Source organism: Papilio machaon, chromosome 4, assembly GCF_912999745.1.
Source record: "Papilio machaon chromosome 4, ilPapMach1.1, whole genome shotgun sequence".
NCBI lineage: Eukaryota > Metazoa > Arthropoda > Insecta > Lepidoptera > Papilionidae > Papilio > Papilio machaon.
In genome coordinates this window covers 6,752,075-6,779,963 of record NC_059989.1, presented here as the reverse complement: position 1 = coordinate 6,779,963, position 27,889 = coordinate 6,752,075, and the positions used below count along the sequence as shown (strand labels likewise).

Genomic DNA, 27,889 nt, shown 5'->3' with positions numbered 1-27,889 from the left:
TCAAATAAAGTTGTTCTCGGCAGAGTTTTCCTGTTAATCTTGTTTAAGTGGCAATGATGACGCTCGGTTGTGAATCTGCATTTTCTCATTCGAATAACACAGTCCGTCGCTCGCGCACGCTCACATTGCCAGCAAACGCACCTGACATGGCACTCGTAAAATACTTATACATCTTATTGTTTATAAAATCAGTGCTTCAATTCACGTGTAAGTAATTTTACGATCTTTTAAAACATCATGATTGTGACCTCATTTGTGTGAAGCCTATGATCTGTTTTGTGATGGTAATAAAATTTTAGATGGACAACCGCAAATTAAACATTTTAGAGATGATTACAAATATTTGGAGGGGACGAGCAGTTTTTACAAAATACACACGATACAAAAGACGTGGGAGCATGCGAAGAAGAGATGCGCTCTAGAAGGTGCGACACTCTTCTATCCTGAAGACCAAAACGAGGTGGATGTGGTCCTCGCCTACTTGCAAGATACACAACCAAAGTTCGCATGGGTGTACGTTGGAATTTCATCGAAACTTGCAAAAGGAGTCTTCACTACTGTAGACGGTAAGATTGCACGTATTAGCTTCATGGTCATGTATTTAAACTTAATGACGTGAATAGTTGAATAAGTTAACTTTGATTGTGTATGATACAATAAATTAAAAATCTAGCCGTATGATAACCAGTTTGAGACTTACTTGCCGCAGGTGTGGTTGTATGTTTGTTTTAACTTTTGACGTCATTTAAATTTAAATATTGATGTGTGCTTACTTTGAATTCAAATTTACTAAATTTAATTTGGGTAATTTGAAAAATTACCTGTTTGTTTCCTACAATAGGATATAAATTAAAAAACCTTACGTATTGAGGTACTTTCCCTGTCGTACAAACCTGTTATAAATTAGCAACTTGATAAGGGAAAAACGTTTTTTAGTTATGATTCAGAATCCTTACTTTACGAATCAAGGTTTATAATGGGGAATAACCTGCATGATGTTGTTTTGTAAACAATAGAAATAAAATTAAATAGGTTGCTTTTTTTAGATACATAAACTTTATATTAACTGTCAAAAATTATAAACTAAGGTCTGTTGCTCACAGGGGCAGTCAGACACTAACTCATTTAGATACAATGATACAATACTGGTTTATCACTCTTTCTTCTAACATCCGGGAATATATTCTCGTCGGTCACTATTATTACTGCATTTTTCTTTCATCTTAACGAATATCTTTTCAAACCTCTTTATCAAAACAATTATACCAACAAAACAGTTTTAACATTTGTTCTTTATAACATTTGCAGGAGTCGCCATTAGAAATATTTACAACAAATGGGGTCACGGGGAACCGAATGATGCTAACGGTGAAGAGGACTGCGTGATATTAAGAAAAGATGGCAGTTACAATGACGAGAAATGCTCCAATAAGTTTCCATTTATTTGCAAAAAGACTCTGCAATCACTGAAATGGAACGAAGAGTGCAACACTCCTTATTTAGGTACGAATATAGCACCCGATAACCGGTCAACTTACTCGTTCAATATTGTTCAGTTTTTTTCATGGCATAAGGTGGCAAACGAGCAAGTGGCCATCTGGATACGCCGAAATAGCAAAGCAACCGCTGCCCATACACGTTACAATTGCAGATGCGTTACCTAGCTTAAATCGACAGAGAAGAGGACCCTAAAAAAGGATATTTCCTCTTCCTATGCACCCCTCCATCAGGTTTCCATCCTTTCCTTATATGAAAAGCGTGGGAAGGTAAATTTAGGCCTCAGGCATGAGCGCATCAGACAAATCTCACTATTGCTTCCACTTCATGTACGTCTTCTGTGTGGTCGTGATATTTCACCGAGTGAGCCGGTCAATTCGTGCACCAGATGTTGTTTCTGTTGTCTACCACTGTTAAATTTTTCTTAAAACATTTAAAATATAGATAAAAGTATCAAACAAATCTGTATAGTGTCAAATAATTTAAAATCTTTACAGATCAGAAATATTAAATATCGTTAAGTATTTATTAGGTAGAGACCAAAGAAAGTATAGTTAGATTGTGTGAAAAAGGATATGCGTAAGACGGCTGATAGAGATGTAGGTAGAGTAGTACCTAGAAACCTCTGTAGGGAAAAGTACAAGCTGATGATGATAATGATGATGATGAATAAATATTACACTTTCGGGCCATTAATATCATGCTGATGATATAGCCTGGAAAGAGCAGTAGCTTTGGTGAATTACACTGCAAAGGATTTTCGATGTTTTGTACAATTTGCAGTCAATATGTCTTTTAATAAAAAGACACTTCTCTTTGTTATTATTCATAATATATAAACCAATGCTCTTATCGCTTAGGTCAACGAGGTCGCGAGATTGTCTTTACAGCCAAGTGTTTACGTGATAACGACACGAACTTACTCACATATTACTAAACTAGCTATCGCCCGCGACTTCGTCCGCGCGGAAGTAAAATAACATAGTAAGTGTTCTGCTAGACTATGCTCTACATCTGTGCCAAATTTCGTCAAGATCCGTTGAACCGTTCCGAAGATACCTTCAAACAAACATCCATCCATCCATCCATTTGCAATTTATAATATTAGTGCGTTTATGAAAGAAGAAGAAAGAAGTGCTTTTATGAACTTAAAAATGCATTTTAAATAAAACTGAGTACTAATATAATTGGAGTCAATAAATACACATAATAACGCATTAGGACATCGATTGAAAAATAGAGAGAAGAATCATATTACAGAGGCACAATTTCGCGGGACGCGGTATGTGTTGTAACAGCAGACTGCATTATTTTAAAGTACTCATTAGTACGATACCGATTTTAGTATCATACAAATTAAATAACTGCATTTGCCACGCGACAGTTACAGTCTTATTTCGGAATCGGTATCCTGCTACTGCTGCTGCCATTTGCCGTCTCGCGAAATCTCAACTAATCTGTAAATATCACAAACTTTAATGAGTAATATGACATTACAAACGGTAGTTAGTGTTTGAATGATAACTTTCATACATTTTGCGTTTTAGATTACAGTTACAACGTGGATCTGGGAAGATGCTACAAGTTCCACTTGCACCCGTTGACGTGGCGACAGGCGGTGGAGGCATGCGACGCAGAGCAGGCGTACTTAGCCATCGTTAACTCGCAGCAGGAGGCGGACCATCTCGTTAACATCACTGCCAGCGCGCCCAAGGACAAAGTACAAGGCGGGTACTTACGCGGCGCCGTGCATTTGGGCTTCAACTATGACACTACTGAGGATGATTGGAGGACAACGACAGGTATGGATTTATTAAGAGGGCTAGAAATAATCCTTTTTTTCTATTTAATACAGGACTACCTAACAGTACCTAAACAAGACCCTATACGTTGGTCGACTATTACTCTACCAACTATTTGGACCGACTACCCAACTCTACCGCTCGACCAAGAAAAAGTTCTACGTCACCGTTACACTATACATATTTAAAGTTAGATGACTCGAGAAGGACCAGAATCGTCGGTTGAGTCTATCGTTTATCAAAAATCTCTGTTGTCAAGTTTATTTGTGTGTTCCAGGTGAGACATTGGAGCGGGCGGGGTACGCGGCGTGGGGCAACCACCAGCCCGACGGCGGGGAGAACGAACGCTGCGGCTCTATGTTCTACAACGGACACCTCAACGACATAGCCTGCGAAGCGCACAGATGTTTCTTTATATGCGAAAAAGAAAATGAACTTCTTAGCTTGTTTGATGATAGATTTGGAACATAATAACAAATTTTATTTTAGTCATATTTAAAAGTCAGTACTAAAAGACGATTTTGCAAGTTTCGGTCTTTTTGACTTGGAAAGTTTTAACGTATGGACTTTTTAAGACTTCATAAATGAATACTCAAAATGTTAAACGAATAAATATTTAAAACATAATTTGTACATATTTGTATATATAAACGTGCATTCTTTGTATCAAGTGACATTATGAAGTAAAGAATGCCCAAGGAGATATAACTTTGTAATAAACTTATTTTTGTATGGTACCCTTAAATATACTTGTAGCTAATTAAATTTCAAGATAATCATAATTTTATTATTTCTATAAATTTTATACCTGCATATCAGTGCAATAATAGAAAAAATAATACTTAAGCCATATGCAAGAATGAAATATGTTACATGACGTCGCTACCGCTGTTGTAACGCGTTTCTACCGATGTTACAACACATTAGTGCCGATGTTACAACACATTAGTACCGGTGTTTATTATTTTCATATTCATTTACTACCTTATTATCTATATAATACATTTAAAAAAAAATTAACAAAATATAGTATTTAAAAAATAGTATACCACCGGCTGCGGAATCGCATGACTCAAGCAACTAGTGGTGAGGGCCACAGAGACAGGAACCTCCTCACTATGCGTGCGGTTTTTAAAATAACTGCCTTTTGTATCAGGCCCTTAACCCAACTGTTTAGCGCGAGCTTTTTAAGATGATTATTTAAATGTACGAGATGATTTCCTACTTACTACTACTTGAGGGAATTTTAGCTTACAGACTTAGTTGAAATCAGCATAGAACTGACATAGGACGTAGGTTAAGTTTGTTATGTTTTCCTGTTAATATTATATTTAATTCATTGCTAGCAATTATTTCGCATTGTTATCGTTTCTAAATCATTTCTATAAAAAGCCTTGTGGTTAGTGCACGCTTGCATCAAGACACGATCAATATGCATGCAGACTATTTGTTTATCTTATTGTTTTTAATTTCCGTCCTTTATGTGGGTAAGTAAAAAAAAAAACAGTTATAGTACGTATTGAATATTATTCATTAAAGAATAAATTGTAAATCTTATTTTAGATGGACATCAGCAAAATAATTTTTTTCGAAATGATTACAAGTATATAGAAGAAACGAGAAGCTTCTACAAAATACATACGATGTACAGGTCATGGGAGAAAGCAAAAATAAAATGTTCGCTCGAAGGCGCAAGTTTATTCTATGCCGAAGATGAGAATGAAGTAGACATTGTACTTGCTCATTTGAATAACACACAGCCTACTTTCGGATCGGTTTACGTAGGAATATCATCGCATCTTGCTAAAGGAGTATTCAAGACTGTTGACGGTGAGCATGATTCAATGTTAGTTTTTTTAAAGTTTAGGATCTCAGTTTTTTACAAAGTAAATGAAAGTGTATTTTATGTGAATCTTTAACCAGTACAACTGAAGCTTAAAATATTTAACATAGATTCGCGCAAAAAATAATAAGAATTAAATGTATTTTGTAGTCAATTATGACACATAACGATAATAACCTGCAGGAATATTAACATAATATTATTCCTGTATGTTATTTGTTTTATAACGCTTACATTATGAATACCTATGTTTTCTAAAATAACATTTTATAGAATTAAACGATGACATATGAGGAAAATAATAAGGCTCTTTACTAATTGTGACCACAGTAAACACAGTGCAGCGGATGAGAAACAGATAAGACTTGTGGGCAAATATGTTAAATACGAATTATTTTTTATGGAATATTTGACAGGAAAATGTGACAAAATTTCATTACATTTTTATTCGTTACTAGCTTTTACGCGCGACTCCGTCCGCGCGGAATAAAAAAAAATGCACACAAGATAAAAAAAAGTTCCTATGTCCGTCTCCTGGTTCTAAGCTACCTCCCCATAAATTTTCAGCTAAATCAGTTCGACCGATCTTTAGTTATAAATAGTGTAACTAACATGACTTTGTTTTATATATAATACTAGCTTTTACCCGCGACTCCGTCCGCGCGGAATAAAAAAAAATAGAAAACGGGGTAAAAATTATCCTATGTCCGTTTCCTGGTTCTAAGCTGCCTGCCCACCAATTTTCAGTCAAATTGATTCAGCCGTTCTTGAGTTATAAATGGTGTAACTAACACAACTTTCTTTTATATATATACTAGCTTTTACCCGCGACTCCGTCCGCGCGGAATAAAAAAAAAATAGAAAATGGGGTAAAGATTATTCTATGTCCTTTTCCTGGTCCTAAGCTACCTGCCCACCAATTTTCAGTCAAATCGATTCAGCCGTTCTTGAGTTATAAATGGCGTAACTAACACAACTTTCTTTTATATATGTATAAGATATAGATTGCACTTTGTTGTTTTTTTATTAACTAGGGGTTGCAGTTAGAGATGTTTACAACGTGTGGGGTCCTGGTGAACCGAATGATAACAATGGTGAAGAAAACTGCGTTATACTGCGCAGTGATGGAACACTGAATGATGAGAAATGTTCCAATAGGTTTCCGTTTATTTGTAAGAAAACTTTGCAGTCCCTGAAATGGAACGGAGAATGCAACACGCCTTATTTAGGTCAGTTACTATTTTTGCTTGCTCGTGGCTTCGTAGACTGTAATCTATGCCTGTGACAAATTTCATCTGGATGTTCGGTCGATCTGTAATGGTGTGGTTACGAACATACTACATGCATCTAAACTTTCACATTTGTAATGTTAGTAAGAGTGAGCTTGTTTTAGATTACAAATATAACGTAGATCTGGCCAGATGTTACAAGTTCCACTTGCACCCGCTGACGTGGAGAGACGCAGTAGAGGCGTGCGATGCTGAGTTGGCGTACCTGACCATCATCAACTCGCAACAAGAGGCGGCCCACCTCGTTAACATCACTGCGAGCGCGCCCAAAGACGAAGTACACGGGTCGTATTTACGAGGCGCTGTGCATTTGGGCTTCAACTATGATAAAATTAAACAGGATTGGAGAACATTTACAGGCATGTTTTTTTCAAAGCCCCCATTATCTCAACTAGCATTCTCCTGTCTGTTTTGAATGGTAGAATTGTAATATAATTGTTTTTATTGTAGGTGATACATTGAAGGAGGCTGGCTACGCGGCGTGGGGTGGCGGCCAGCCCGACGGCGGAGAGAACGAGAGATGTGGCTCAATGTTCTATGATGGATCTCTGAACGACATCGGCTGCGATACTCATAGATGTTTTTTCATATGTGAAAAAGAAAATGAAACCCCAAGTTTGGTTGATGATAAAATCAACGAAGTGTAAAATTAACCAAAACTATGTCAGTCATCAGTAAATTTGTTTTTATAACAATGCATGACAAGATACCTAAATTTGTGTTGTATTAGCATCTTGTGCGAAATTATGAGCCGCCATAATGTTTAAGAGATTTAATTTTTTTTAAGCGACCGTATCACTATCTCAAAGGCCGGCAACGCATTTGCGATTCCTCTGGTATTGCAGATGTCCATGGGCGTCGATGAACACCTTGGTGTTCCCGCTGCTCGTTTGCCCCTTTCTCTTATAAAAAAAAAATGTTTGGATCAGATTCTACTAAATTATTTTAATAAACGTTATTTCCCTATTATATTTATATTATTGGGACCTTAAATACAGGTGAACCTAGTAAAGAGCCTAGAGCCAAGGCGATAATGATGCTGTAATAATTTAAGTATGCAATAAGTACAAGAAGAAAAATTTATTTTTATATAGAATTTTCATAAACCTTCCTTAAAAAGCGGAATGTGCTTGAAGTAATCTGAACTGACTGGACATTTCATAAAAAATAAATAACACATACGAGTAGCACAAGCGAACTTTTTAAGGATGCGCGAACGGAGTCACGGGCGACAGCTAGTTATATATGTTAGAAGTGGGTTTTCCTGTATATTTTGTTGTTGCTTCTTACTCATTAATTTCACATAAGGACTCGCAGCACACGGACGCTTAAACTATCTGGCTCCGGGACGGCGCCGGATTAAAGATAATAATATTATGGCTGAAACAGTCTATTATTTATTTATTTTATTGTTTATAAAGTCAGTGTTGCAAGCCACTGGTGAGTTTAGCTAAACATATTAATAAATGATCAATTTCAATGCTATTATCATATTTTGAAAAATTACGCAATTTTTAGATGGACAAAAACAGGAAAAACATTTTAGAGACGATTATACATATTTGGAAGAAACGAATAGCTTTTACAAAATACACATGATGCCAAGATCATGGGAAAATGCAAAGAAAAGATGTTTGCTTGAAGGCGCGACTCTCTTTTTTCCTGAACTTAGTATCGAGGCTGACGTTGTTCTTGATCATTTAAAAAAAACACTGTCTTTGTCTGCTTCAATACATGTCGGGATATCATCGTTACTAACAAAAGGAGTATTCATCACAGTAAGCGGTGAGGAAATTTTATGTATTATCATCTAAAAGTGTTCACGTTAAATTCATTTTAAATGTATCTAATACAATCAAACCTGGATAAGAGAGAACTGGATAACTGAAGAATATAAAGGAATATAAGCGAGAGTTATTGTCCTGTTCCTCCGGACGACCTCCATTTGCGAGAAACTCGGGTTACAAAGGAACAGCAAGAATATAAAGTAAAGAGAGCTTATAAAAAGTAGAGTAACCTTACATATGTCACAGACCGATCGTGAATGCTGCTCGTTAGTAATTTGCGTAGGCAAATAGCAGGGCAAATATATATCAAGCTAATTTATTTAAAGCGACATATTAAATTTCGATTTTTTTCTGCCGATTTGTTTAACTTAATTTTCATCGTCGAGATCGAGATCGCATCATTTGCTGTCATCAGCGCAGCCAATACTATCGGGACCAATTAAAACTTAAATCGAGTCATGAATATGTACAAAGTTTTTGTTATAAATCGAGATGAATATCTACGTTAGTAAATTAATACTTATTTTATAGGAGATGCATTACGAGACGTATACAATGCTTGGGCTCCCGGTGAACCAAACAACTACAAGGACGAAGAAGACTGCGTGGTAATGCGCAGCGATGGCAAGCTCATGGATGCTAAATGTGCCAACAAACTTCCTTTTATTTGCAAAAAGACTAAAATAGAAATGGATAGGAAATGGAATGAAGAATGTAACAGTCCATATTTGGGTATACATCGTTTAATTGATTATTTGCTCTACATAAAAATATGTAATTAGGGTTGATACGATGATCTATTTTATGGCGGCGAAAGTAAGCGGTTCGCCTAATGTTACGTGACTCTGCGTATGTCCGCCACTTGCATAGCTCAGCTAATATTATATTCAATGGTATCTAAATCTCATAAATTTTGTTTTTAAATATTCTGATACAATTTTATGATAAATCTGATAAATTTATAATCTTTATCTTCCAGATTACGAATATAATGAAGATTTGGGCAGATGTTACAAGTTCCACTTGTACCCGAGGAGCTGGAAAGACGCCGTAGAGACGTGCGACGCTGAGCAAGCATACCTAGCCATCATCAACTCGCAGCTAGAGGCGGAACATCTCGTCAACATCACTGCTAACGCACCCAAAGACAAAATAAAGGGAAAATATAAACGTGGAATCGTGCATTTAGGTTTTATTTACGATAAAACTATAGGGGACTGGAAAACAATTATGGGTAAATTTCATTAATTAAGATTGGTATTAATTAATGTTTACGATATATAGATACGTATTTACATTTCCAATTTTGACAGATGTTTGTGAGCATAAATGTTAAAGCTTACCATTTGAAATCTTGTTTGAATGTTGGTCTCTCAGATGTGACGGACAAAACACAAAGACATGTGTGTTCCAGGCGAGACATTGGAGCAGGCGGGGTATGCGGAGTGGGGCAACAACCAGCCTGACGGCGGCGTGAACATGAACTGCGGCTCCATGTTCTACAATGGTCAACTTAATGACGTCAGCTGTGAAGTTTACAGATTTTTCTTTATATGTGAAAGAGAAAACATATTTCGCAGTATATTGAATAACAAATAGGGAGTTCCATGTTGAAGTGTAAATAAAACCTTAATCTATCTGTAATGAAGTTTTAACAAATTATAAAATATGAAACAATTGGAGTTACATTTTATAAACTTAACGGCACGACTACTTGTATAAGATTTTCAGAATTTGTCGGTACCATGTGGTGATTTAGGTTACAAATTATGCAGTGTCAGCGTATGAGGCTTAGGTAATAAAATTACAAAGATAATCAGAAACTAAAATAAATCATGAACTATTTAAAAAAAAATTAAAGTATTTAGTAAGGAAATAAATGATCCCAAATATGTTCGCAACTTCGACAACGTGTAACGAAGCGAGTTGATATTGATTCTTAGTTTAATTTACCTTAAACTATGCATGCTAGAAAGTAAAGTGATCAAGATCAGGAGTAAAGTTCTTTCGCAGATAAAATATGAAATAACAATTTCAATTTTTTTGTTATCATACAAGTTTATTTCTATTATTAATGAAAATTATATTATAAATAATAAACTAATAAGGCTTTACTTTTAATATTTTATGAAATTATTTTTATACGCTGGCAATATTCATAGAATTACTACAATTTAAAGTGATATAATAAAAAATTATTTCTACAATAATATAGAGAGAGGTTACTAATAAAGGTTTACAAGGACTTTAATAAATTTTTCATTTTTTTTACATTAATTTTGTATATTTTATATTTGAAGAGATACGTGACCTTTACAACCGAGACAGGTATAGTTCAATAGTCATATGCAACCGTGACCACCTCATACATACATATATCCTGCCAATCCAGTTTAACCGACATAAAAAACCAATCATATAAATACATACATATCAAATTCTTGTCAGTATTTCAACATATTTTTATTAGGAAGTCGTATTCACCATCAATATGACAAGTTTTAAATGTGTTGTGACATTTTGCATTTGTTTTATATTTACAAATGTATTCAGTGAGTATTATTCATAAATTATTGATTATTATTAATGTGGATACATGTGTCAATTAAACCAATATCAATGAAGAAACAAAGCATGCAATTTTATCTATGAATTATATAAGTCAATGAAGATTTTTGAATTTTGAATGAATTTAAAATAAACATCATATCTTGTTCAGAGACTAAGATATACACGCCTTTATTATGTTAATATAGTGAAATATACATAAATTATTAAATATAATATTAATTATAATTAACAATTCATTTATTTAAGCAACATAACATTATTCTATTTGAGATAGCCAAGTTTTAAACTTAAAAATATGAGAGGAGATTAAAAGCTCCGCTCGAAAAAGCTTTACCATTTTAAACGGACCAGACTTCTATAAAGATAGAAATAAATTAAGTAATTTACCGATATTTTAAGGTCAAACAGATAAAAATTTCTTTCGAGATGATTACAAATTTATAGAAGATAGCCACAGTTTTTATAAAATCCACATTACAACTAGAACATGGAAAGAAGCAAGAAAAAGATGTGAATTAGAAGGAGCAAGTCTTTTCTACCCTGAAGATGTTGAGGAGGTTGAATCAGTTATTACTTTCTGGAATAAAACGCAATCGTTCAATACTGTATACATTGGCATTTCGGATTTAATGGCCAACGAAGTCTATATCACTGTAGATGGTAAGATAAATCTAAAATTACTAATCAAATTCGATCGATACAAGCAACTATTATTAAAAATACCACTAGCATTATTGAATATACCAAAAAAATATTAAATAGAATAAAATATTAAGGTATTGTGATTTAATTTACTGTCGCTATATAGTTATGGCCTTGTTTAGACCGCTGGCTTGAAATTTACGATGAGCGGGGCAACGTGATGCATTGGAACGCACACGAAACAAGTGGAAGCAGAGTAGTTCATTTGTTTACATCACGCCGGTACCTGTTGCGCCGTCCAGTTCGTCGTTAATTTCCTGCCCACGGCCTTAGGGTTTTCCCATTGATAAACCTATTAACCTTCATCGGTTTTTCTATTTAGTAAAATGAGGATTCTCGAAGGAACATAAAAAATGTCACATATGTTAACAGTGCCGTCTTTAGGATCAACGAGGCTATGGGCCAACATACTGGCTGGGGCCTATGTAAGGGATGGAAAATCCTTAAATTTTAACTTTATCATTTTTCAGTTTACAATAACGCAATAGGCTAAATCGTAACCCCGTCTCTTAACACCCCACATATGAGAGTTCAATAAATAAATTTTTTGAATCTAAAAAACTAATACCCCACCAATTCTAATTTAAATAAAATTGAATGAAAACCATATATTATAATCTATACAAAGAACAATACTTATATTTATTCATATACAAATATATGAAAGTGACGTCATCCGTGACATCATAGCCTATAACCAAGCCTATACCAAGTGTGTGATTTGATATTTTTCTTATTATGTTATAAAATTTGTTGTTGTATATCGTAAATTTTCAAAATTGTGGGGCCCCTGCCTACCTCGGGGCCTCGGGCCAGGGCCCTGCGGGCCCTGCCTTAAAGACGGCACTGTATGTTAAAGGTATAGGAAATAAACGAGACCGTGAAATTCAAAACCTTACTAACTATAACTACACTACATGTGTAATGGTACCGAAAAGAACGTATTTATTTAAAAAAAACATATTTACCTACAGGAGTTTCAATAAAGGATGTTTACAATAACTGGGCTCAAGGCGAGCCCAACAACAGTGATGGTAACGAACACTGCTTGACTATGACTCTCAACGGTACACTCAACGACGATAGATGTGACAAAAAATACCCCTTTATATGTAAACAAAACCAAGCCTCTATCAAATGGAATGATTTTTGTAACGTACCCGATTTAGGTAAGGATTTTAGTGTTATTTAAGCGTTTTTTTTTTTTAATAAAAAGCAAACGGTTGCGTTTCTTTAAAGATAAAGTATGGAGTATTTTTCAATATTCTGATAAGATATGCGAAACAAAATTAAGACACAAAGTACTAGGTTTGATTTTATTAACTGTGTTCTAATTTATTTTACTTTTTCTTTCTCTTACCGTCTCCGTTAACATACATCATTAGATTTAGTAGAAAAAATTATTTAATTCTGTTATGTTTTCTTTCCAGAATACCGATTTAGTGATGAGACATCCCGCTGCTATAAGCTTCACTCGTATCCCGCAACTTGGAGCGAAGCGGCGCTAGTGTGCGATATCGAGCAATCGTACCTGGCTGTAATAAATAGCGAAATAGAAGCACAACATTTAGCAATGTTAACTGGCGATGCATTCAGTACCAATGACATTACTTCCAATTTGTGTAGTTCCATCGCTTTAGGATTTAATAACAAGAGCAAAACAGGCTGGGAAACAATATTAGGTAAGTAACTTATTTTATCTCAAAAAGTTATAACTTATGATCCTTCGAGGACAGAGTGTAGTCCTCTTTTCCGACAAAGAAAATGTGGTTCCTAATATTAGATTAGCTGTCGCCCGTTTTCCAATTATTAAAAAAAAAACCAAATTCGTTAAGCAGTTGAGTTTGGCTAATTTTTCAGGCGAAAACATAGAAAGGAGCGGATACAATCAATGGGCAGAAAATGAACCTGATAATGGAAAAGGGGATAAGGAGTGCGGTGCTATGGACTACAATGGCTCTCTGACTAGCATCAGCTGTGATGCACAATGTTATTTTATCTGTGAACATGAGAACAAGTTGCTTGGTTACGTGGATGATCGGTTTAGCGATTAGATCTTATTAGGTTTACATCCCTTGTAATCCCTTAATTAAACTCACGCACAAAATATATATTTGTACATTTATATTTGTACTGGGAACCCACGCTTACGTTATTAATTTATTAAAAATTATTGTAAACATATTAATTATATTTGAGTATGTATATAATATATAATATTATACTGTATATAAAACTGTATATAACGAAATTATAACGTAACGTATATAAGAAAAATTGCTGATAACGAAAACCATTTTTTTTATCTGAGTACTGCATGGTTGTCAAGGCCATGTTTGTTCCGTGTAATCTTCGGAAGGGCAGGACCTATTTTGACGGGACTTTGACGGCAAGGTAGCTGATGCACGCCTGAATATTATACGAGTAGAGTACTTTTTAAAATTCTGCACTGACGAACGACCGACCTCAACTTATTATAAAGTCTTTGTGTAACGGTTTGTGGATGTTCTTTACTTGCAATATGTCTCGTTTGAACATCCTGATATTTGCTAACAGATCGAAGCTAAACTGGTAATAATAATACATCTTTATTATTAAAAGAACAAAGTAATTAATTAATCATTTATTTATGTAAAATCAATATAAGGATATACAACACAAATGACATTGCACAATCTTTTGAATTCTTAATCTTCAGAACCATCCTAATTACTTATTTTTACTTATTGGTAAAATTTGTTTAAAACTAGTCCCTTTAAATGTATGCAAAATATTGATTTAATTTACAGTACTATTTACATAAAAAATCTGTTAAGACAATTCTAACCCTCTGTAAACACAGCTTTTCCTACAAGTGGCAGATATCTAACAAATGGACCTCCAAATGAGAGTAGCATTCTGAAAGGCTCGACGTATGTAGCTAACAAGTATAATGGTAGAAGGTAGAACACGAAAGCAGTCACCACCAAATCAAGAACGTAGAGTCTGTAACAAACGATATTTGTAAGCTCTTAATCACAATGATGACTTTTCACTTACATTGATAACTTAATTAGATTGCCAGTAACTTAATTAGGTTGCCAGTAAGCAGTTAATGAACGATGTATTCCATTTTGAACTGCTACACTCAAATAGTATGGATGTAGTGTGAGTTAGCAGCAGTTTTTTTTTTAATTTGTAGTCTTAGTAATTCTAGTATTTTATATTCTTGTTACTTACATATTGTTCTGCAGTCTTGCTTTGGGAAGATTCTCGAGTTTTTCCTTTAGACAGAACATTTTAGCTCCCAACATGCAGCTTTCGATGTAAGGTTCCACTTCGATTATTTTCAAGTCCATCGGAAAGGTCTTCGTGTCCACCTGATTAAGGCGCGTAGACAATGCTTTAAAGTTGTGCGTGTCGAACCACCACTCGCGAGTTGTGAAGTATTGGAGGACTTCCAACCCAACTGATATGCGATTTTGGATCCGTACCATACTGAAAACATAGTTTTAACACAGTTCACCACGGATCGAAAATTTTTATTCATCCAAATTTAATTATATTATTGTAGATGAGGTCCTAAGGATAATGAATACAATTTGGATTCAGAGACAACCTATGCCACCAATTAGTATTTAATTGATTTTTATATTGTACTCACAATCTTTTCTGTCCAAATATAAGCATTAAGAAGTCGATGAGATAGGCGGGTAGTATGTGGAAGAACAAGACGCAGATGCTGTGTATGAATTTGTTATGACGAATGTTCCCGTCCGGGTACCAGAGGGGACCTTCGAAAGGATATTTCCGGACTGTCGCCTTTCCAACGTCGAGTACCTCCTTCCACGTTGTATCTCTATCATCACCCGATGTCAGGTTGAAAACCGGAATTTCTGGACTTCTGGAAACAAAATGATCGATTACATATTTTTAAAAGTTATAAAACTTTTGTCACAGTAAGTTTCTACCTTCGGTTACATTAATCGGGCCATAACAATGTTATTAAATATCCTTTTCTAATAATCAAATTAAAAAAAAAAACTTTCAAATCTCGGTTCTATTACATTTCCATCAACTAGATTGTTTGTTTATACCGTTTTACTCAACACCGAATATTTTAAGTTCTTTTAAAAAATTTGGGCACTTTGTAACAAACAAACCTTTCGGGTAGAGAGTTGATGTAGTAAGGGATCACAATTATAGCATTAATAGCGATATCAACCGGGATAACTTCAGCGTGGTAGTGGCCGATGCAGTGCATGGAGCGGATGACACCCTTACCCGCGCCTACCATCAACCCTACAGGACCATTCAAATTGTCCACCCAACCTTCTACCGGTTCCTTATACGAAGGGGTCACTGTAATATTAAAAAATAATTAGATTAAACTAAAAAGGTAAATTTAAAACAATAAACACTGACACTAAACCTTTTCTGGATGATGACGACGATGCCGAACCTATAGTGATGAAAATGATTCTATATGCTAAAGAAAATATGTATATGTAATGTATAATTAAAAAACATGCTATATTCGTATGTCCAGGATAGGAGACCGAGAAAAATGGAACCCTCATGAGCGTAATATCAAATCAGGAAAATATATCAATCGTTCAAAATCTCACCGATACTCGGTCGCACTACGCATACTGGCAGTTCAGGGTATTGCTCCTTGACAAGAGTTTCTGCGAGCCTCTTGGAGTACGTGTATGAGTTCGCGTGCGACTGCAGCAAGGTCGGCGTCAGGAGGTTGACCTGCTCGTCGGTCAGCCAACTAGCCGCTTGCAATACTTCGTGAGGATTCGCCGGTGGGTCGTGAACCTGAATTAAAATTTGTCATTGTCATGTTGGCATAGATTTAGATTAATACTTAAAGGAGGTTTTATTCACATTATAGAATACGAATATAAAATATTCTTTCTTAATCTTATAAGGCCAAAGAATATCAAGTATATCTGCGTATCGTTTATGACTAATCTCAAAAAAATAGCCATTGCGTTTTATCGGACCTCCCACCAACGCATTATTCGCAAAGCGGACTTCTTTATATCCGCTCTTAAGTGTCATGTAATACTATAAATAGTCAATGGTCTTCATTAATAATTTAGTTTTCCTATCCATATTTATTTTTTTTAAATCTGATAACATTAATTAAAATACATAAGGTTACCTTTTCAGCCATCCTGCTATAATCAGGGTAACAGAAAGCCGTAGAAAGGTGTACAAAGGATACGAGGTTTTTAATTCTCTTGGCCACATCCAGCACTCTCATGGTGCCCTTGGTGTTCATCTCCAGACCCTCCTTCAGCGGCGCCTCGAGGCGGAGGCTGGCCGCAAAGTGGAACACCACCGATACCTGGGACGTTTAAAACAATAATTTAATAAATAAAATGTTTCTATGCCGCACAGTAATAATACAGTACTATTAGAAACTTTTGATTTAACGTCTAAGTTACAAAGTTCTTTAGTTTTAGCCGCAAAGGCCTTAATAATGACCACAAGCCACCACAAGTCTCCAACAGCTTTCACTTTACCTCGCATTTCTCAATAGGTGTTTCGTTGTCGTTAGAACTGCATGAATATCACCCGTTAATTCATTAACCAGAAACGATATTAATATAAAAAAACAGTATCTGATTAAATATATGTACATAAAATCTAGGTTACACAAGCAGTTAAAAATTTATATCATTGGCTAAATACTAATAATTGGCTAACTTACCTCATCATAAATCTGTTCCAATATTTTAGAATCAATTCCTAAATTGTCGTACATGATATCACCAGATACGGGAACGAGTTTCTTCATCATATGTGGTTTCTCTTCTCTTATTCTTGAGAACAGCTGGAAATTAAATTTCAAAGATTCAAAATACAAAACGATGGCAAAGACAAAATCGCTATTTTTAACATATTGCATTTCCATTGTTTGGGACTCGATTAGACCCATTTTTGCAATTTCAAGTAACATTGCTTGGATTTCTCATTTTCTATTTCATCACACTATACAAATATAAAAGTTGGTTAACACACCGGTAGTTTCCACATATCTTCAATGCGTGATTCCGGCGTCTTGCCCCGCTTGGAGCGCACGAGTGCGTACACACAGCCTATATCGGGCACGCTGTATAGCATCTTCTCAATGAGAACCTTCCCCATGAGCCCTGAAGCTCCTGTGACGAGGACATTACGCCCTTTGTACCATTCGTTCACTTCTGAATTCATCTTGCCTCCAGCTGATAAAAATAAATAGTATAGGTTATTTAGGGTATTTAACATGCGATATAATTAAGGTCTCTTAAACAATGCCACGAATACGGAACCGTAGAAATGAGTAACGAGAAAGACGAAAAGATTTTACAGATTTTACACAGTGCTTAGATATCTTTTATGCAAACCGTGTGATGTTAACAAATCATGTAAGAGTCAAGTTTTCACTCGGTCACTACATAAATAGAGTACGTAAACATGCGTCTCGAAGTTACGTGTAATCTAAAACCAACCTGCGCCACCAACCAAGTATTTTACGCAATAGCAATGAAATGTGATGATATAATATGACAGACCTTTTAAAATGGGGTATTAGGACAAATTTTACGCGTCTTCTACGTATTGACCTACTCCACGTAACCTTGAATTATTTTCTAATAGAATAGACTATTTGTTTAACGGGTTAACGGTTTGTTAACTTTGATTATAGCTTGATCAAATAAATTTGATCCTTTACAGGGCGGATTAAACTAGAAAATATTAATTTACTTGATGTTTAACATTCAGCATAACTTTTAAAAGAATATCTTTGATTTCCCTTTTTAAGAAAACACAAGGATTTATTACAAAAATACAAGTAGCGTTAAACTATCACAAACTGGTTCCGCTAACAGTACAAGCCACTTTATTCCGTAACTGCCTTACGCAAAATTGTTGTGACATGACATACGTTGTTTGATACAATATACCTAGTATTCTTGTAACGATTGTTTTGAACACTTTGGTATGGGTTTTTCACAGCCGAAACACTAGCATAAAACATATTGTCATTAGTCGGGTTCTTATATTTTTTTACATTTTGCTGAACTCTCGTTGGTAATCGTGAAATCACCTTTGAAGTTTTTGTATGTAAAAAAGTTGAGTTCGTCAATGTTTTCAAAAGTGGGCTTGATAAAAGGCAGATTCTTAAAATTATTTTACTAGTACTTTTATTTGAAATCGACTTAATTTTAAGATTATTTTCGCTAATAATTTAATATAACTTTGGTGAGAAGTAAGACCAAAAGTAACTATGTTTTAACATTTTTAGAAAACAATTGTAATAACTTATAGAGAACCTGAACGCCAAACAGTGAAAGTTTACGCTCCGTTTCAACCGGATGTTTTGTTATTTCAAACATTGCATAACTTCATACCTTATTTAAGGCTTAATAACTTAACCATAACAAATGGACTAGATCAAAAAAAGATATCTTATGTACTTAAAATATTTACAAAACAATTTTTTTTATATTACAAGGTGGCAAACGAGTAAACGGCCACATGAATTCACCGAAATGGCGAAGCGACCACTGCCCATAGACATTCGCAATTAAAGATGCGTTGCCTACCCCCAATCGACGAATGAGGAGGCGCACAAAAAGAGAATATTTAACCTTCCTATGCATCTCCTCCGCCATCAAATCCACATCCACTTCCCATCCTTTCCTTATAAGAAAAGGGTGGGAAGGGAAAGAGGACTAAAATAAGGCCTCCGGCACCACACATATCAGACGTAATGCGGAATTACTTCCACTTCACGCCTGTCTTCTGTGTGGTCATGGTATTTCACCGGACGAGCCGGCCAATTCGTGCAACTGATGTTGTTGTTGCTGGCATCTACCACTGTTAATTATAGTAAAATCTAAAAATATATACTAAAGATAAGTTTTAAGTAAAATAATTAAATATATCAGTACAATAAAATAAGGAAAATTTTAATGCATTATTCGTCTTCAAAACCAGTATGATTTACGTGACATAAGTACGTTGCAATACAATTGTGTTCAACCTTCAATTTCTAAGTAAATAATAACTACAAATATACAGAATCCTACTGGTAATACAAAAAAATTCTGTAATTAAATAATTGCGCGGGTACTACGGTGACCATCGTTATGGGATTTATACGAGTATATAAAGATTATATGTTTTAGAATATATTTATATGATTCTATATTTATATCCAAAATATGATCGAAGGTTAAAGCACACTTACTTAGCTATTAACTCCTGCCGGGTGGATGCGGTGATTAAACGCTGTCACCTTAATATATGTTTCACTCAACTTAAAATAGTTTTGTAGAAGTTTTAATAGAAAAAAATAGATTTACCATCTTATCTTTTGATCATAATTCACCTTAACTAAGTTTTAAGAAGAGCGGAACAATGTATTTACTGAACTATATGTAAAGCAAATGTTAAATAAAACATGTACCAAAAAGGACTTCGAATAAACAAACACACAGACAAATATCCGGAGCAGATAATGTTTGAAAGTTGGTGTTTCTTGCGACTATCGACCAGTGATAAATATTCATAAAAATCAGCCGAATGATTACATTTTTTTGTTATAAAATAAAAAGGAAATCCAGAAATCACGTTAATTATGTTTTATAACATACATCAAAACATGATACAAACAGTTAGATAATATAAAATAAAATCCACAAACCAAATGCAACAAACGTAATCAAGTTGTGATACATAATGTATTATGTAGTTACATAAAACTGGTACGTGGTGTACACTAGTGTAAAACATTTCAGAAGAAGAAACAAACCTGTTTACCTAGGTAGTAAAAGAAAACGGTCAAATTAAAGTTTTCGAGGAAAATAAGAATATAAACTAAATTTGTACATATTAGCTTTTGTCCACGACTTCGTCTGCCAAGAATTAAGTAAAAGAGTGAAAAAAATCTCATTTGTTACTCGAGTCTATGTTTTATATCTGTTTGAAATTTAAATAATATATGTTGAACCATTGCGGAGTTATCGAGTAAATATGTAAATCAAACGTATCCCACGGAAACCTTACAAACCTCCGGGATTTTAAGTAAGTGTTTAAGTGTTCTTCCAGACTGTGTTCTATATCTATCAAATATCATCAAGATTATGTAGCCGTTCTGGACATACCTTGTAACAAACATACATGTATCCAAACATTAGAATTTATAAAATATTTAAAATGACTATTAGAGATGTTTCATTAGCATAAAATATAATTAACGATGATAAAAACTGCCATTTAACAATGTATTTGTAATTTTTCAAGGTTGCGCGAAACAGGACAAGTTTAAGTTCAGTGGTTTGTAAAATGGATTTTATCTTAAATTTAAATTACAATATTTTACATGATATTTTATAACGTAGTCAACGAAAACTTTTACTTAATTTAATAAATACAATAGGTACCAGCACCGATAAAAAAAAATTTAAAGTGACAATTTAAAAACAATACTTATTAAATGCCTTTCCTATTATATTTTTTAAACATTAACACATAAAAAAGTTAGACACTTTTCTATAAAAACAATAAATAGACTGCAAGGTATTGTCAGTAATTTACCTAATTATAACTTAATTTGAACATTAACTTACCGCGCAATATCAAGTAGTTTCAAACACAACAGCACAAGAAAGTTTGGCAAGCGACGAGGCTCACGATGGCTGACTGACTAGTGTGCTTCTCGTCTAACTCGCTTTACTTGCCGGGGAAAGATTGCGTGCTTAGCCACTTAGGGTTGTCAACTAATATTCATTGTTGTCCAAGTTACCTAATGACCTAGATTTGTACATTTATTTGTTAACAAATATTTTAATTTCAGTAGGTGGTCATAGGTTGTTTACTTCTGTGATGGTGGAGCGACCCAAAGTGGGTCTTGGTCGACAGGTTGTTTGGTCTCGGCAATATTACACTTATTTTTTAAACTACAATAATTTTGGAGAAATAGGGGATAGAAATACTGCCTAGTAAAATGCGATTTTAAAATATTGCATTTGGTTTAACTTTCTAGATTGAGAGTCGTATTTGAAATTAAATTTAAATATAAAAGAAATCATGTGATATTTTGATAACGCAATTTAAACCGCTTAATATGAAATTTGCATCGAATATTGTATTAGTGATATAAATATAGTAAAATATTTGTTGAATTAAAAAAAATTAAAAGAAATGCCAACCCTGAACTTACGTAATGGCACAGTGCAGTTAACATACGTAAAGTGAAAAACATAACCTTACATTCAAATATGTATTATTTTAATGCTTGGTTATTTACGATAATAATAGAAAATGTGTAATAGTGTGTAAATATGTAATGTCTATTATGTGTTCTTGTGAATCTTCTCATATTGTCATTAATTTCATTGGTCATTTCATGAAATGAACACAAATTAGTAATTTTTTATATTGAATAAAGACAAAATTAAGTAATAAAAAAAACACTTGAAGGTGAAGGTTGGCGTTCACGTACTGCCATCTACTGGTCCACATGTAAACTATTTACTTTTACATTATTTGTATATAACTCCATCTATTGAAGTACTTCTAGATTAATTTGATCTTTAGGATAACAGCGATCTACTGACATATTATAATAGTACACACTTTTTTTTACATTAAGTCCAATTATTTTGCGGTTATGGATCATCAATTAACGATGGATGATATAATGAACAGAATTTAACACGCATTGTGAACCTAAATGAAATAGGTAAAATTCTACATTTTATGTATTAAAAACTACGGGTTTGTGGTAGATATTTAGAAAACACTCAAAATATTTTTATTATAAACTAGCTGTCGCCCGCGACTCCGTCCGCGCGGAATTAAAAAACGTAATAAGTACCCTATGTGTTTCAGACTATGTTCTATGTCTGTGCCAAATTTCATCAAGTTCTGTTCAGACGTTCCGGAGATACCTTCAAAAAAACATCCATCCATCCATCTAAACATTCACATTAATAATATGAGTAAGATTAGCCTTGATCTAATAAACTATCTAATTCAACTTCGCAAAGTTTGCTTTCTTCTTTTCCCATTTTATCTCATTTTGATTATTCTGTATAAAAATAACACTTAACTTACTCACATTTACTTCTTAACAATTTATTTATCAACACAATTATCACATAAGTTTTTTTCAAACACAAACACACTTTTTACTTCTGTTAGTAATAAGAATTCGTGAACAATTAAATTTGTATTAACGCTGCGACACTTTGCGAAACGAAAGTTACGCTTACATTCTCTTTTAATACTGCACCACATTACCTGTTTAAGAAACCATTCAAATGGACTGAACTTGTTTAATACGTACGTATAGTATAGTAGTAGTCGATCAAGATTAAAAAATTTGCATCACATATCGCAATCTTGACTGCAATTGCTTAATTTGTTTTTAAAAAAATCTGAATGTCACAGATATCGACAAGGTTCCATATAAGAGAAAGTTGTTCGCCTACAATACGCCTTTAACAACGCCTCCTCCTTAGCAGTTGTATTGTAAAACTAAATTATAGTTTACTACTAATTTGTCACTACTATAGACCACGTGTCTTTTAAACTTTGTTTTTAATATACTCTGTACGTTTTAAAAAAAAGTTTCTTAAATGTGTTTGCGTTAAATTCTCTAGCTACGATCTTTTGTTCATACGAATACATAATATGGAATTATGGTACTTTATATCATCAGGTACGTACAGATTTGTCTAACATTAAGTTTAAGTTGGTCATGCTCACTGTTGCCTATCATATAGCATTTCAATTCGCTACGGCCGGCCTCGTCATCTGATATTGGTAAATGATCTGTTAGGAATAGACACGCATACAGCATACGGTAATGTAACATGTTGCACATCGATTCCATCTTGCAGTCACATCCCGTGTCCAAAGAGACCAACACGTGAAAGCAAACTGTTCATTGAGTCATGCGTCGTAAGGAGCAACATCTTAATACAACTACAAATCGAGGAAGAAGTTTGATTTCAACGAGAATTCAACAACATCAGCAACGTAAAATGCAAGACGTAAAGAAAAGTCAACTTCCTAGAAGCTATTCATCACCTGCAAAAAACAGTGAAGTTGAAAACAAGGGAAACGTGATGCGTAGTTTCTCATCTCCTGATTCTAAACAAATGTGCTACCGACGCAATTCAGATACCACTAGTATGATATCTAAGCCCGAGTGTTCTAAAAGTGAATTCGATTCTGATTTGGAAAACTGCGAGCTTTTTGAAGAAAGTTTTATCGACATCGATGCAGAACCAGATGACATCACTTTCGGAGCTTACACTAAGAACCCCGAAATAGATCAACCTAAAAAAGTAATCGCTACTCTTCTACCTGGCAGTGGTATTCAAAAAATCACCATGAAACCCATTTCACCACGCACTATTCAAAAAATACAAAATTCTCGTCAATATAAACGGAAACATCAAAGAAGTAAAGACGAAAACAAAGGTAACTTACAGCCATTATTAAACTCACATCCTACTTAGTACTAATCTATAAACAAGGCCGACAAGTGACGTACTTGTTATGCAAATAAATTTGAACAACCTTTTAAATGAGGGCTATTGCATTGTATCTAAGTTAATATTAAATTTAACCTTTGAAAACTTCAAATTAAATGTTTAACTTATTGTCTATTGGAATAATACTTAAAAAAATCGTAATCTTCAGTAGTTTATAATAAAAGGTATTTCGCTCCGTACTCGTATGTATTTAGTTTGGCTCTGGTCAGGTGTACTTTCTCAAAGTATTTGCGTATCTTATGTAATTATGTAGTTAGATTTGAGAAATAACTTTTAGTTATAAAAATTAAAGCGAATAATCTCTCATTTTCTTTATTCCAGCTACTAATTTCCTAAACTTTCAACCTTTGGTCTTGAAAATGCCGAGTCCTCGTGCCGTGCGTTCCAAACCAGAGCATTCGTTGGGTATAGAAGAGCTTAGAAGATCACCATCAATAGAAGTTGAAGCTATAGAACTGGAAAAGCAGTTGGACAGCGGCGAGCAACATTTAGATGCAGAAATCGCAATGGCCACTGCCGAGGAAAGTGACAACGATGAGGTAATGTTAGTTTAGTACTTTTACACTATCTTTACTAATTTCATAGTTTTACCAATAGGTCCTTTCCAGTATACGTATAATATTGATTAATATTTGAGCCACGCTTCTACTATAATATTAAGATTCGTTTATTAGTGGCTTATATTGTTAATATGGCGACTAACGGTAGCTTCAATTAATAGCCGATTCATTTTGATGACATTGGGTATAATTAATTGTTTGTTTACAATTTAAAGACAAACGTAAACCTGAACATAATAAAAGTGTTGTAAACACAAATTATAAATATAATTTCTGTCATCTATAATTGCGTACAACTGTCTAGTGATGAAACGTAACGTCCCACGTAACGGTAAATTGAAACAATTTCGACGACACAAAAATTTAAGTTGATCAAATCCGCACCGACATTTTCCAGACAGCCTGTTCCTTATCCTATTAAACAACTTTAGGAGTTATTTCTCTTCTTTATCAAGATAACCGAATACAGACAGTATTATATGAATACCAGTTTATGGTTAAATTGCGAGAAAAGCAGCAAAACAAAAACTTTATTTAATGAGTGATCTTTTAAAGTATTTTGTCGTTTTGTCAAAAGCTTTAAGTATGTTAAATTCGTCTCAATTTATCAAAGTTCATAAGGATATGTCGTCTGATTTAGTTATTACAAACAACATACAGATGACCTACTAGCATTTAAGAACCGATTAACAAGAGGTTGTTTGTTCAAGGGTTCATCCCATTTCATGTATAGAAAATACTGTCTAAATTTATTTGCATTGAAATAACTTTAAGCTTAACTTCATAAAGCTGTCTGTTCAATCTTTTGGTAAAACTGTAAATTCAAATAAGGGCTATGATGAATCTTCTATGTTTCTTTTAGTTATTAAACGTACAATTACCACCGTTACTGTTTTCTGCATTCCCACGGATGTAGGAAGACGTCGATGATAATTAGCTAGGTCAGCCGCCCACTACCGCGACATCTAGTGGCAAAAACCATTAAGAATGTAATCAATTACAATTACATAGAGGTCAATAAAGCTGTCAGGATAGCATTATGATTTTATCTATGAAACTGGATACAGAGCTGCACAGACAATATAATTTAATTAAATTTGTTATACTATAATTACTTTTTTATTTCATAAACTAATTATTCATGTGTATTTTTTATATTGTATTTGAATAGCTTCCAACGACTGATTGGATTTTAATATCAGAATAAATAAAATTACATTTCAAGCAAACTTTTGATGAGAATCTTTATCTTTTACGTACTAACTTCTGTAACGTATTTATATTTCGGATTTTATTTTAAAAAAGTATTTCTTGTCCATTAGGTCCATGAACATTATCCATGACATAAAAAGTTTAATAGCTACGTTTTACCTGAAAATAAAACGTTTATTAAACATACTTACCTAATTCGAAGCCTAATAAACATGAGAGTAGCGTTCGTTTTCGTATTGTGCTCATAGTGTACTTCCGGTCCATCCCTTCTCCTATCCCCTTCCCTCGTTTCTAGTCAACTCCATTTCCGTACGACTGCAGCGCCACCAAAGGCAGCTGAGTTATTAGACTCAATATTTCTTCATTGCGTCTCTTTGCCACCAGGTAGGATTTAAAAATATTAGGCTTCGAATTAGGTAAGTATGTTTAATAAACGTTTTATTTTCAGGTAAAACGTAGCTATTAAACAGTACTGTACCGTCATTCGAAGCCTAATAAACATGAGAGACGTGTTTACTATCGCCTGGTGGTGGCGCGAAATAATACGCCAATGTGATTGCTAGAAGTAATTCTGTTGTTTTATTGTGTTACGTACTTATTTGTGTATAAGAAAATAAATAAAAACTTGAATTTTACATTTGATTTATTGAGAACAAGCTATTGATCCCTAAGATACATACGTCGATCGAGCGATTGACGAGAACATCGGAAGATGAAAACATATTATAAATGTAAGTTAAACATACAAGACTAGCTCGTTTAAAGTAAATAGATAATAATCAATCATCAGTTGGTACAAATAATTTTGAGACTGTATTGGAATTAATCATGCTGTTTGTGATATCTTTGCGATAGAATTTCTTGAACGTATTAGCCGATTTCCAATTTCCGCGCACCAAAATATCGTCAAGTGGGAAATTCTCAACCCAGTTTTTCGAGGCCACAGCCGACCTAAAACTTCCAGCGGTAGCTTTAATGCCAGCTTCTTGCAGAAGTTTCTTCACCCATCCTGCTATAATTGTTCTAGATGCAGGTCGAGGTCTTCCAGTAAGGGCAATGAATAGACTATCAGAGTTAGCTACTCCTCTTTTCTCCTGAGAGAGATGGATAAGGTGTTTAACCCAGTGAACAGGACAAAGACGTACATTGTCTTTGTTCGAAATCAATTTCCAAGACGATTGCTGTTGAGTACTAGAGTCGGTCTTTGAACCAAAAGCAGGTTTAAAAATAATACCATCCTCCTCAGTTATATAATGTTGTGGTGAGATCTTTAAAAGCGTTAAGTCGTGCACCCGTCTCCCCGAACAAAGCAGAAGTATTGCTGCTGTGCACTTTGAGGCTTCATACAAGCTAGAAGTATTAGCATCCTTGGTATTCAAAAACTGTTCCATTATGCTAGTATCCCAGATAGGTGGCTTCTGAGGTCTTTGTTTTGCCAAGGCGATAGCTTTCAGAACATGTCGCACTAAGGTGTGGGAATTTAATTTTTCTTGATTATCGGGATTAGAGAAAGTGACAACAACAGATTTATGTACCCGAATTGTACTTAAGGAAAAACCGTCTTTCTGGTGAAGATCAGCGAGAAACCTAGCTAAATCAGATGCTGTAGGATTGTTTATGCTGATTTTTTGAGCTCGAGCCCAAGATAACCATCTGGCCCAGGCTGGCTTGTATGTTTTTAAGGTAGATCTACGCCAGCTAGCCGATAATAAATCCTTCTGATCCTTAGTCCAACCTGTCAACTGTTTGCTCCACCCCCACATTTCCATATCTCGAGGTTCATCTCCGACACTTTCGGTGGAGGGAGCCCCGTTGTTGTATCTATCAGGACTTGTGACAGATTCTTGATCGTGAACGGAGCGTCCTGAGCACGACTTTTCAAGTCTGGCCTCCAATAAGCGCCCTCCCAGCGAGGCACAATTATCAAATAGGACCCTATTGCTTTGTTCAGATGAGCTAGGACTCTGGGAATGAGATGCGGGGGTGGAAACAGCCATGCCAGGTGAAAATTCCATTCCATACCCAGAGCATCGTAATAGGTCGCTTGTTTGTCGGTCCTGTCTAGTGTGCAGTATGTC

The 27,889-nt window shown here is 34.5% G+C and overlaps 4 protein-coding genes across 7 annotated transcripts; 3 read left to right on the top strand and 1 right to left on the bottom strand.

The window, feature by feature from the left end:
• The first annotated feature begins 15 nt into the window (after positions 1 to 15).
• Positions 16 to 10,143, top strand: LOC106720370 (C-type mannose receptor 2). Of its 3 annotated transcripts, none has more exons than XM_014515042.2 (5): positions 16 to 207; positions 300 to 566; positions 1,309 to 1,503; positions 3,045 to 3,299; positions 9,633 to 9,832. In XM_014515042.2, the coding sequence occupies exons 1-5, from the start codon at positions 54 to 56 to the stop codon at positions 9,815 to 9,817; spliced, it is 1,056 nt and encodes a 351-aa protein (XP_014370528.2). In that variant the 5' UTR covers positions 16 to 53; the 3' UTR covers positions 9,818 to 9,832. The 3 variants fall into 3 exon arrangements, with proteins under 3 accessions (XP_014370528.2, XP_014370526.2, XP_014370527.2); XM_014515040.2 differs by lacking the exon at positions 9,633 to 9,832 and adding an exon at positions 3,577 to 4,058; XM_014515041.2 differs by lacking the exons at positions 16 to 207; positions 300 to 566; positions 1,309 to 1,503; positions 3,045 to 3,299 and adding exons at positions 7,648 to 7,871; positions 7,950 to 8,216; positions 8,750 to 8,950; positions 9,198 to 9,452 and having other exon boundaries at positions 9,633 to 10,143.
• Positions 4,568 to 7,238, top strand: LOC106720371 (C-type mannose receptor 2). Of its 2 annotated transcripts, none has more exons than XM_014515044.2 (5): positions 4,568 to 4,786; positions 4,863 to 5,129; positions 6,186 to 6,371; positions 6,536 to 6,790; positions 6,882 to 7,238. In XM_014515044.2, the coding sequence occupies exons 1-5, from the start codon at positions 4,732 to 4,734 to the stop codon at positions 7,076 to 7,078; spliced, it is 960 nt and encodes a 319-aa protein (XP_014370530.2). In that variant the 5' UTR covers positions 4,568 to 4,731; the 3' UTR covers positions 7,079 to 7,238. The 2 variants fall into 2 exon arrangements, with proteins under 2 accessions (XP_014370530.2, XP_014370529.2); XM_014515043.2 differs by having other exon boundaries at positions 6,177 to 6,371.
• A 540-nt stretch (positions 10,144 to 10,683) lies between the features above and the next one.
• On the top strand, positions 10,684 to 13,629 carry LOC106720265 (macrophage mannose receptor 1-like). The gene is made up of 5 exons (XM_014514860.2): positions 10,684 to 10,770; positions 11,189 to 11,449; positions 12,466 to 12,660; positions 12,922 to 13,173; positions 13,352 to 13,629. The coding sequence occupies exons 1-5, from the start codon at positions 10,710 to 10,712 to the stop codon at positions 13,543 to 13,545; spliced, it is 963 nt and encodes a 320-aa protein (XP_014370346.2). The 5' UTR covers positions 10,684 to 10,709; the 3' UTR covers positions 13,546 to 13,629.
• A 591-nt stretch (positions 13,630 to 14,220) lies between these two features.
• Positions 14,221 to 21,266, bottom strand: LOC106720172 (putative fatty acyl-CoA reductase CG5065). The gene is made up of 9 exons (XM_014514755.2): positions 21,103 to 21,266; positions 17,507 to 17,709; positions 17,196 to 17,318; positions 16,644 to 16,829; positions 16,099 to 16,294; positions 15,634 to 15,832; positions 15,135 to 15,374; positions 14,711 to 14,968; positions 14,221 to 14,476 (listed from the first exon to the last, which is right to left on the bottom strand). The coding sequence occupies exons 2-9, from the start codon at positions 17,696 to 17,698 to the stop codon at positions 14,314 to 14,316; spliced, it is 1,557 nt and encodes a 518-aa protein (XP_014370241.2). The 5' UTR covers positions 17,699 to 17,709; positions 21,103 to 21,266; the 3' UTR covers positions 14,221 to 14,313.
• Between the last annotated feature and the right edge of the window lie 6,623 nt (positions 21,267 to 27,889).